The 11,309-nt window shown below is 41.3% G+C and overlaps 1 protein-coding gene across 1 annotated transcript in view; it reads right to left on the bottom strand.

Moving 5' to 3' along the window:
* Positions 1 to 8,873: 8,873 nt before the first annotated feature.
* Positions 8,874 to 11,309, bottom strand: part of MPHOSPH8 (M-phase phosphoprotein 8) — a 48,642-nt gene continuing 46,206 nt past the window's right edge. The window contains exons 12-14 of the mRNA XM_065896227.1: positions 10,802 to 10,929; positions 9,591 to 9,674; positions 8,874 to 8,915 (exon numbers count right to left, since the gene is read on the bottom strand). Coding sequence (XP_065752299.1) covers positions 8,874 to 8,915; positions 9,591 to 9,674; positions 10,802 to 10,929 — 254 coding nt within the window. The remainder of the gene's footprint in view (positions 8,916 to 9,590; positions 9,675 to 10,801; positions 10,930 to 11,309) is intronic.

The following is an 11,309-nucleotide window of genomic DNA, read 5'->3' as shown; positions in this document are numbered from 1 at the left end:
ATCGCGGTGGCTTCTCTTGTTGTGGAGCATGGGCTCTAGGCACGCGGGCTTCAGTAGCTGTGGCTCGTGGGCTCCAGAGCTCAGGCTCAGTAGTTGTGGCACACATGGGCTTAGTTGCTCTGTGGCGTGTGGGATCTTCCTGGACCAGGGCTTGAACCCGTGTCTCCTGCATTGGCAGGCGGATTCTTAACCACTGCGCCACCAGGGAAGCCCCGATATTTTCTTATTTGTTCATCAGTTTAAGTTGTATTACATTGTATTACATCAAAAAGCAGGAAGAACTTGTAGTTGTATTAGCATGGGTTTTACAGGTTTACAGCTTTCATGGGTATTTTTTCAAGTTTCCTTGGGAAATGATGACTTGAATTTTTGGCCTTAATCTTTCTGATGTATTGTTCTCTTAGTCACAGACTATTTCTCTATATTCTTTGTTGCTTAAAGAGAATCTGTTGGGTAACAGAAAAGTAAAATTATTCCAGTGCAAAGCATACCGCATATTTTGGCTGTTGTGAATTGCCTGTAGTAATAGCATTTGGTTTATTTATTATTTTAGCAGCCGCTATCGTGGTCTGTGTCTTTGCCATCAAGGCAGAGGGTCACATTCAGTTGTGAACACTGTTGTGTGTTGAAAGATCTCGGATGGTGACTTTGATCATGTGGACGTCCCCTCCCCCATACCTACAAATTTCAGAACTTGTTTCTCAGAAGGAGGCCCTGCTGCAGAACAAGCTAATAAAGAATGTGGTTCCTTTATGGTTCCATATCACGGGAGTCTGCTCCAGAGGAGATCATTACCTTTTAGGCTGATTTCTGGCAAGGTATTTTTCAATTTGAGTCATTATTAAAATCCTGTTTCTTGGGTTTTTACAATTCATGTGTTGTAATTGGAAGAGCTTTTGTAGAGTATTCCTCAGCCTCCATACTTGTTGAATTATGTAGTACTTATCTTTCATAGTTATTTCTTAGAGTGTACTTCTGTTACTTATATATAATTTATATTACGTGATACAGACTATGTAGTTTGTTAATGATTGACTTGTGTACTCAGTGGAAAACGAGATACTAGGTACATTGGTACGTAGTTGACCATTAAGAATGTGCCTTCTGTAGTTTTAATGTTTTATTCTTTCAGAAAAGTCATCAGAAAAGTGCCTGTGGTACTGGCCGTTCAGGTTTCTCACTATATGAAAAAAGTCTTAGGCTGTGGTTGGAGGAGCCTTTTCTGTTTTCATTTTTACCAACTATTTCAGATGTGTTGGCATGAGAGGGTAAAATCAAACATTAACTCACACAGTTCTTACTCAGTTTTATCCTAAAATTAATTTAAAACAGACTACTTTTGCCACATAGATTTTTTTACAGTTATGGCTTAAGATTTCAGTTGAAGTCCTTTTCTTAAGGAATTCCCTGGCAGTCCATTGGCTAGCACTTGGCACTTTCACTGACGGGCCTGCGTTCGATCCCTGATCAGGGGAATTAAGGTCCTGCAAGCTGTGTGGCACAGCCAAAAAAAAAAAGAAAACCTTTTCTTTAGATGCAGTTGTTGGTTGATTTTCATATTTGGGTGTTCTCGAGGATCAGAACATAGGAAAGTGCATCAGCTTTCTAGGCCTTCCCAGACTCTTAACTCCGTATTACGAGCATCACTGAATGGGTGTGTATCAGCACATCCGTAACTGTCTAATTAGAGTTGGTTACAACCCAGTACACAATAAACCTGGCCCCTTAGTTATAGTACCACCTCTTTAAACACAACTCTAGTGATTGTTCTTTTAGTAGACCTGGTGTCATTGTGTCTTTAAGAATTAAGTAATCCAGTTGTCCAGTTTGATTTATGGTTCCATTTATTCTTCTTGTCCATCCTTAACTTTACCAAAGGCAAAGTATATATAAGTGATACAGTTATAAAACCAGTGTAAGAATGCTAGTTGAAGATGGAAATAATAGGCGAGATAATTTTTGTTGATTTATGGCATGCTTTGCTTGAAAAAATATTTAAGGTTTTTAAAGTGGGACCATGGATCCTATTGGATCATTGTGGCGTATTAGTGGAATCTATGAGTCTGATTAATTCACATGCAGAGTTTTGTGTACATAATTTTTGCACATACTTTTTGGCGGGGGTGGGTCATACTTCATCCAATTCTCAGGAGAATTTGAGACCCAAATGAGTTTGAAAACTGCCAATTTAGGATAATTATTTCCAGTATCTTTGGGTCATGTACCCTCACTTTAAAAATATTGAGCCCAAAGCTGGGTATTTATCTCTCAGTTGTAATTGTGTATTACTGCGCTGATATTTCAGGTATGTTACAAAACACATTTCATAGGCATGAGGTAACAATAAACATAAACCTGGACCTTAGCAGAAAACCTGGAGTGCCTGCTGTCTGGGTAGGTAAGCAGGTCGTCTTCTGATGGAGCACAGCAGACACGTTTGTGTGCCCTGCCTTGGTACAAGCAGAGTAAAATTTTGTACATAGGATAGGAATCAGGATCCTATGTAGGATTTTGGATTATAAGGGTCTTGGGCTGTGGTGTGCTGAGGGACCAGCAGTCCAGACGAGAGGACCTATGGAAAATAAGAGGGAGACTTTCAGCGTCGTGGATTTAACAGTGTTTACTCTGATGCTGAAACAAAATTTAGCTGAATTTTAAGTCAGTTGATGTTCTTAGAGGAAATGAAAGGAAAATCCTTACTGAATGGACATAATCAGATGAGGTAAAGACTAAACGGCATCTTAAGGGAACTTGATTCCTGTCACGGACTGTAGGAAGTGAGTTATCGCTTGTGTTTTTTAATTGATCGTTGAAACTTGTTTTTAAGAGGCTAAGTCTGATTTTATTGTAATCCTAGGAGAAAAGAAAACATGGATGAAGCTACCTGAAATTTGGTTTCCGGGGTGAACCGAAGTCGAGAGACAGGAAACGCTGGAGTCTCCCTTCAGGTCAGCACCTGTTGTAGCAGCTCCCTCTGTCCTTCCTGGTCCCCGTATCAGAGTCAGTGGGATAACACTGTATAGCTCATGGCACAGTTGAAACCTCTGCTTCTCTGCCTGTCTTATGCGGCTCCCAGCGCTACTGCCCTTTTCTTTGAGGAAGATTGGAGGGTATTTTTAGCTCCAAATTGCCCTTGTCTTTCCCCACTGGTAGTAATGTGTATATTGATTTGTCTTCTGGCAAAACTGGACTGGGAATAGAAATGATGTGTTACACCGGTCTTATGTACGAAGGGAAAAAAAAATCCCTCTTGTTTTTCAGTGATTCCAAGCCTAAAATTTTAGTCTTGTGGTCCTTTGGAAAGTGTGTGATCTTAAAATGGTTTAATATCATAAATTCAGATTCAAGCTAGGGACACTAGCTCCATTTCTCCTTTGCTGCTTCCCACCTTTTTAGAGGGTAACAGTTTTTCCATTATTTTATTGTTTTTTCCAGTATTTCTTAAAGACATAAAATTCTTTAGAGTCATTTACGCTATGTGATCTGTATGATAGAACTGTGATGATGGTGTGTTGTCACCCTAATAGATGCAAAAAGTATTATTTTATTTCTTCCCTACCCCCCCCACCCCCTTACATGGTGATTCTAATCTATTCTTGTTACAGCTGTGGTCCTGGGAGCCAGGAGCATCAGCCTTTCCTAAGAGCTGCTCGCAAGGTGAGAATCTCGGTACACACAGGCTCATCGAATCAGACCGCCCAGTTTAACATGGTTCCAGGGGATGTGCGTCCACACTGAGTGAGAAGCACTGATAGGTACCATACCTTTGGGAAATGTCATCTTTTCAAAGTATCTGATGACTCATGGGCACAAAAATGTGACAGCTGTCTCTCACGCTATTTATCCAGCTCTAGAAAATTAACGTTGGGTCGTGGTTCTCAACGCTGGTCCCTGGATCCACATCACTGTCACCTGGAAACTTGTTGAAAATGCAGATTCCCAGGTACATACTTGCTCTACTGAACAATAAAATCTTCAGGGGTGGGTGTTTGTGTGTGTGTGTGTGGGGGGGGGGTGGGATCCAAGAGTTTATCTTATTATATTTTGGCCGTGCTGCACAGCTTATTGGATCTCAGTTCCCCGACCAGGGCTTGAACCCAGGCCACGGCAGTGAAGGCGCCGAGTCCTCACCACTGGGCCGCCAAGGAACTCCGACCCCTCCAGCCCCCTTTTACTTTATCATGCTTTATTTTCAAAAGCTCTCCAGGTAATTCTGGTTTTTACGGATGAAATTATAATTGCCCTTTGAAATAGGTTTACAGAGAATCACTTTATATTGTTTGGGCATTTTGTTGGTATTAAATTTTCCAAGTGTTGTGTTAAGTAGGTTCCTTACTTAAATAAAATTTGAAGAAATAATCTCAAAATATACGAATAAGGAAAAAAAACCCTAATGTACATAGGTGAATTGTGCTGTGATAGTGAAGCTGTGGTTTCATGTGGCCATCTTTTGGTTAACAGTATTCCGGGGTTTTTTTTGTTGTTTTGTTTTGTTTTGTTTTTAGTTAAATAACTGCTTTTCATTCCAGATCTCATTTTCTGGTCAGTGAAAAGAAACTATTCATTCCAGGAAGAGATTAACTTTATGAAAGTTAAATAAAATGCCAAATATATATTTAATTCTAGTAGAAGGAAGTAACTTGACAGTTTCCCCTTTTAGAAATCTTATTTAAAACGTTGGTTCTCATACTTTGAAGGTGCAGGAGAATCTCTTGTATCAGAACACAGACTGCTGGGCCCCCAGTCTGTGGTTTAAAAGCCCAGGAATTTTCATTTCTTAACGATGTGGTGCTGCTCTGGGTTGAGGCACAATGAAATACTAGTTGTAGAAGGTTTTATAGGCAGAATATACAAATTCAGGTCTTGAATATTTTTTAGGTTTCCTGATCAGTAATTCTAGCCCAGTAAATTATTTTCTTTATAACTGAAACCTCTTTGTTCTTCCTTTACAAAAATATGCAATATTACTTCCTGTTTTCTAACAATTAGTTTTTTCTTTTCAGGTCATTTTGTGGGAGAAAAAAATTTTTCTTTAAATTATTTTTGGCTGCGTCGGGTCTTCATTGCTGCATGCGGGCTTTCTCTAGTTGCGGTGAGCGGGGGCTTCTCTTCGTTGCCGTGTGCGGGCTTCTCATTGCGGTGGCTCCTTGTTGCAGAGCACGGGCTCTAGGCGCGTGGGCTTCAGTAGTTGTGGTGCACAGGCTCCGTAGTTGTGGCTCGCGGGCTCTAGAGCGCAGGCTCAGTAGTTGTGGCGCACAGCCTTAGCTGCTCCGCGGCATGTGGGATCTTCCCGGACCAGGGCTCGAATCCGTGTCCCCTGCATTGGCAGGTGGATTCTTAACCTCTGCGCCACCAGAGAGGTCTGGGAGAAATGATTTTAATGACACAGGAGAAACAAGCCAGAAGAATCTTATTTTTTAATTTATTACTTTATATAACAGTCTACGGATACATGAGCAGTTATGACACTTTGATCCAGGTTGTTTTCCTAAGTTATATACCGTCCCCCTGGCACACTTGCTGGCTAATGCTGGCAAATGTTATGGTCACAGAGCAACCAACCCCCCCCCCCCCCCCCAGTAAATGGAAACCACTGGAGGGTTTTCTTTTATCACCTCATGTAACCTGGAAGTTTGGGTCAGTCCTCAAGAAAGGAACTACTCAGAAGAAATTTGGCTTTGTTCAAGTGAGAAAAATCATGTTTTCGCTAACACATATATAGCTTGGCCCAAGGGAAGCAAATAACGGGGACACGAGTCAAGGCACAGACTGCGCGGTGGAGCAGCGGAGCTGATCGGGTTAGACTCCACCTGGGGCTGGCGTTCTGGGAGCTCAGATGACTGTTTCCCAATTTTGTTTTAATTTGGTCCTGACTGAATTGTGAACCTCATTGTTACTACCGTTTTCCACCCCAGTAGCAAGGCTCTTCTGTACCAGGAGGGAGCAGTCAGGCCTGGAAATCCCAGATTTTGTTGGAAAGGAACACCGTCTGCAGGTGAGCAGAGGATGGAGGGAAGTGGTATGGATTCCATCCGTTTTCTTCTGATCCTACTCAGTAAAGCTTTAGGATGTCAAAATAACTTTAGGGGTTTGTACCGTATTATGCTATGAAACATATTAACTGCATGAAGTATTAAATTTTTCTAAATTCTTACACATATGTTCTTGTACATACAAGTTTATATACATTTTTTTTTTGGCTACGCAGCATGTAGGATCTTAGTTCCCCAACCAGGGATCAAACCCACGCTGCCCGCAGTGCAAGCGCAGTCTCAACCACTGGACCACCAGGGAAGTCCCCAGTCTTTCTAAATTCTTATTTCATTGTATAAATCACCTTGTGGTACTCTCCTTGTATCTGTGTCCTGCTGTTGCCTGGTCTTTGCTGATCATCCTCCTTGCACTTTTATGTTTTTCCCCGTTTTTATGCAAAGACACTGGAGTTTCATGGTTAATGCTTTATAAAGGTCTTGCTGTCAACGTTCTGGATGCTAAAACCTTGCCAGCAGCAGTAAATTACTACTAATGAACCAGTAAATTCTCATAAGGTAACTGGAGGCTCTCAGTGTAACCCTGCCGAGTAGAATTCTGAAAGCAGCACCTGAGCTTCAAACTGCAACCTCCTAACACTCCACTGAATACATTCTACAAGTTGAAGAATTTAAGACGGGAATGACTTGAGAGGATAGCGTATGAAGTTGAGTAACTTGTGTTCCTGGACTAAATCCAAACTCCTCATCCAGCTGTAGTCCAACATTTATCGGCGGGTATGAGGTACTAGGCACTGCTCTTTGGTACTGGGTATTGTAGGCAAAAGGATGTGTGAGGTGCTTTCTACTGCAGCATACTGATTAGTGGTGACCAGATCTGGGTGGTATGGTTAGTAAGTTAAATTAATTGGATAACCCGACTACGCATCATGTCCTTACCTCAGCATACACCGGAAAGTAGTGATAGCTGAGGAGTGATGATTTTTCAGTGAGTTGGATCAAAAGAGCCATGCATCCCGCTTGAAGTTATGGCCCCGCCCATGGCCTAGAGGGTGATGACGCTCCACTTACGCATTCTGTACTGTGTGCCCGGTATAACTACACAAGTCACAAGGAGATGGCTTTGCTTTCCACAGGTAGTACTAGCATATCTGCAAACCTTTGATAAGGTGCTGCTGGAGAATTGCTTTTTCAGGGCAGTCATTGTTCACACTTATTTAAATATCAAAGTAGCAGCATTAACTGAAGTATCTGATGCGATTGGCTGCCTTATCAAGTGGAGAAGTCCAAGACCTCATCATCCTGGTCAGAATTTCCCCCCCCAGGGCTATAGAGAAGCAAGTTCAGATGAAAAGACCTAGTGCTCCTGTAAAGGTGTTACCTGGGCAGGCTTTTGAGGTGATGGGCATGTTTTTTAAAAACCCATTTCTCTTACATGTATTGGACAGGGTGCACCACCGCTGAAATAGAGCTCGTGGCTGTGAGGTTAGATGCAGCAGGAGTACAGCGTTCAGTATCGTTGAAAAGTCTAATCCCAGCCATTGTTTAGCTAAACTATACATTTCGTATCCACCTTGTTTTGAAGTCCTGAGACTTCAGAAAGAAACTAGCAAGACCAGCATTGTGGTATTTTATTGAGGAAAGTAGGAAAAGGCAGTTGTGCTCTGAAGTACCTCTACAGTGTGTGTGGGTTAGCTCTTAGTATCCACAGACTCTAACCGGGGAAGAAGAAATTTTTCCAGCGAGTTCCAAAAAGCAAAACTTGAATTTACTGCACAGCAGGGCCTCTTTACGTCGAATTTACACTGTGTGTACAACTACTTACATAGCATTTACCTTGTATTAGGCATGGCAAGTTCATCCAGACATGAGTTAAAGTATATGGGGTGATACTCAAGGGGTTAAATGCAAATATGACACAAGGACTTGAGCATCCTCAGATCTTGGTATCTGAGGGGGGTCCTGGAACCAATTCCCCATGGATGATGAGGGATGACGTATGTGACATTCTGAAATTTTTTCATTAAAATTTTAACTCATGCAATTATAAAACTAATCTGGAAATTAACAATTTTATACATTTCCATAACCCAGACAGCTTGATTCATTAGTCTGCCAAATATTTCTTGAAAGAATATAAGCGTTAGACCTGTGGGCAGTCACTCTTCTCAGGAGGCAGAGTGTGGCAAAGCCTGGCTGGCCTTCCCAGTGTTCAAAATAAGTAACAAGATCTGGCTGTTCAAAATGACTTGATGGATTCCAAGAACAAAGATAAAGTCCACATGTAATATCTCCTTTTATGCTCATAATGTCTGGTTTCTGGGGGTTTTTTTTTGGCTATATCTCAGATTGATTTATTATCTTTTCAAACAATAAAGGGTAACCTGCAGATATATAAAGTTGTCACCTACTCGGGATCTGTGTCAGTGGCACGTTGGAAAGATCAGACCTCCTCCCTCAAACCCGCCTACCACCTTAGATTAGTCCTACTTCAAGGGATGCAAACTCACACATTAACTTAGTGCTAACATTCCCACTGGATTTTTTTTTTCTTAAAACACAAAAACTCACTAGGGCTAGTAAAAAATTTCAAGTTAAAAAAAAGTTTTAATTTTCTTAAATAATCCTCATATGAACCATTCCACACTGTGGAAAAACATACAGTCTGGACACAATATCTAGATTTCAGAACACTGGCACAAATACTTACATCTGTGTCTTATATGTTAGATGCACCATGCCCCATCTCTCAGACTGACAGGCCTTAAATGCAAGAGGCTTACAGAAGAAACTTAATTTGGAAGTGTGAGCTGTGCCAGAATTCCATACTGCTTTGAAGAGTGTTTAGAAATAGGTCTGAGAATAACTCTCCCAATTCTTTGGTCATTGCAGCTGTACTCTGTACGCACCTATTAGCAACTTAACCTGTTGAAAGAAAAAAAAGCATATATTTCAAGAGTTCCCCTTTGTTAGAAGAGGGGAAAAAAAAGCACACATGGGCAAGACTTGTTTCCCTTCTTTGGCAATACTGTCAAATTGGTTATCAGTGTGGGTTGTTAGACTACCATTATTTTAATTAAAAAGTCCAATTGAGGGATTTCCCTGGTGGTGCAGTGGTTAAGAATCCACCTGCCAATGCAGGGGAGATGGGTTCGAGCCCTGGGCCGGGAAGATCCCACATGCCGCAGAGCAACTAAGCCCGTGCGCCACAACTGCTGAGCCCACGTGCCACAGCTACCAAAGCCTGCGCGCCAACTCTCGCCATAACTATAGAAAGCCTGCACGCAGCAACGAAGACCCAATGCAGCCAAAAATAAATAAATAAAATAAATTTTAAAAAGTCCAATTGGGTTTTTAGGTTACTACGTTAATTGTACTGTTACACAGACTGTTCCGGTCAGTGATCCATCTGGCAATTAAATATCAAAAGCACAGAACATCACCAGACTGCTGCACACCATGGATATCAAAGAGGGTTGAAATCATTTCAGACCCAGGCAGGCACACCAGGAACAGCATGACATTCCTGAAAACCTTCTCTAATAATGTGACCTGAAGGAACGACCTGAGCAGTGAGAGCAGATGCAAGGAGATTCTTACCTTAGCAGACGGCGCTTCCGTCAACCTTATAAAGAGTTTATTGAGGCCTGCGGCGGGGCTGAACGAGTAAACGAAATGACTGTCCTGGGGAAGAGACCAAAAAGATAGATCAGCATTTCTGCAGACAGACTTCTCCACCTAGACACAGCCAGACTCCAGAAACCTTTAAGACTAGTGATGTAGAAGAAAATACAAGTTTGTTTGAATTTCTTTATAAGACAACATGCTGTGATTTCTTTACTTTTCCCTTGCATTAAAGAGATAACATTTATCTGGAAAAACTATATATAGATAAAAAATCTTCAGCATTAGAATGTATCCAGCCGTATACAGCATGCACGTTAAAAATCTTCATAACCAAAAAAAAAAAAAAAAAATCTTCATAACCAGTTAAATTCATCCTAAGGAGAGAATTTTATATGTGGCAAAGGAAACATACACAACGATTCTTCAAGGGCATTTTTAATGCTAAGGAATTTACATAGCCACTATTAGTTTAGTTATTATATATTTATATTTTAAAACGTTCACAGTGGGGCTTCCCTGGTGGCACAGTGGCTAAATCCGCCTGCTGATGCAGGGGACACGACTTCAAGCCCTGGTCCGGGAAGATCCCACATGCCGCGAAGCAGCTACGCCCGTGTGCCACGACTACTGAAGCCCACGTGCCTAGAGCCTGTGCTCTGCCAACAAGAGAAGCCACCGCACCGCAACGAAAAGGAGTTCCCACTCGCCATAACCAGAGAAAAGCCCACGCACAGCAACGAAGACCCAACGCAGCCAAAAATAAAATTTATAAGACAAAAAGTTCACAATGAATAAAAATCAAAATTATACTGTGATCACCTAAAATTAAACTAGGCATAAATACAACCAGTGTTATTCAGTGTTTATATTTCGGTTTTTGAACCATGCACGGGCATGCTTTTCTTTTTGAGTTCCCTAAATTTCCTTTAAGTGAACATTTGTAATTATAATGGCATTAAAAGGCATAATATTTAGATAGGATCTTTCTTGTACCTAAGAATTTATCTTCAAAATGTTAGTTCCAAGACTTGGTAAACATAATTTAAAGCACAGATACCAATTAAAACAATTTATGATTATGGATTATTGCCATTTCCAACAACTACAATTAACAGAAGAATTTATGTCATCTGTGCTTTTGGTTAGAAGACTGTACTCCTCAGTAATGAACTATAGAAACTTACCAGGAAAACAGGGAGTTGAAATTTATCATTTAAAACGACAGCTTGTACACTACACGGTCCACAGAGGCGAGCAATGACCTCTTTACCCAGAAAGTTTGCGTGGAAAATAAACAGCAGGATGCCAGAGCCTGAATTGGGGAGATACAAATAGAGATTTTAATTCCCCGCCCAACAGGGCCACTTTGCAGAGCCTGAGGGAGGAGGCCCACGTGGGTAGGAAGCGGCCCGGTACCCCGCCCTCGTTTGTAAGATTTGAGCGGTCTTCCTGGTGCAAAACTTTCTGGTGTTTATCTAATGCTTTTCAGACCACAGAACCCTTTTCACTTTTAGTCTGAGTAGCTACTGACAGCTCATCAGCAGGCTTTTTAAATATGCTTTTTCTACACTGAAGTTATTTTTTTTAAGTGGTGTTTAAAAGTTCCAGCTGAATGTATAAATGTCAATGGAAGCGAAACCTGCAGACTGTGGTTTCTTAGTGTGGGTTTGAGGAATTTTCCACTGTCTTCCA

The sequence above is a fragment of the Phocoena phocoena genome, chromosome 18 (assembly GCF_963924675.1).
Source record: "Phocoena phocoena chromosome 18, mPhoPho1.1, whole genome shotgun sequence".
Classification (NCBI taxonomy): domain Eukaryota; kingdom Metazoa; phylum Chordata; class Mammalia; order Artiodactyla; family Phocoenidae; genus Phocoena; species Phocoena phocoena.
Note: the sequence above shows the minus strand (reverse complement) of the source record. Positions and strands in the feature narration are given on the sequence as shown.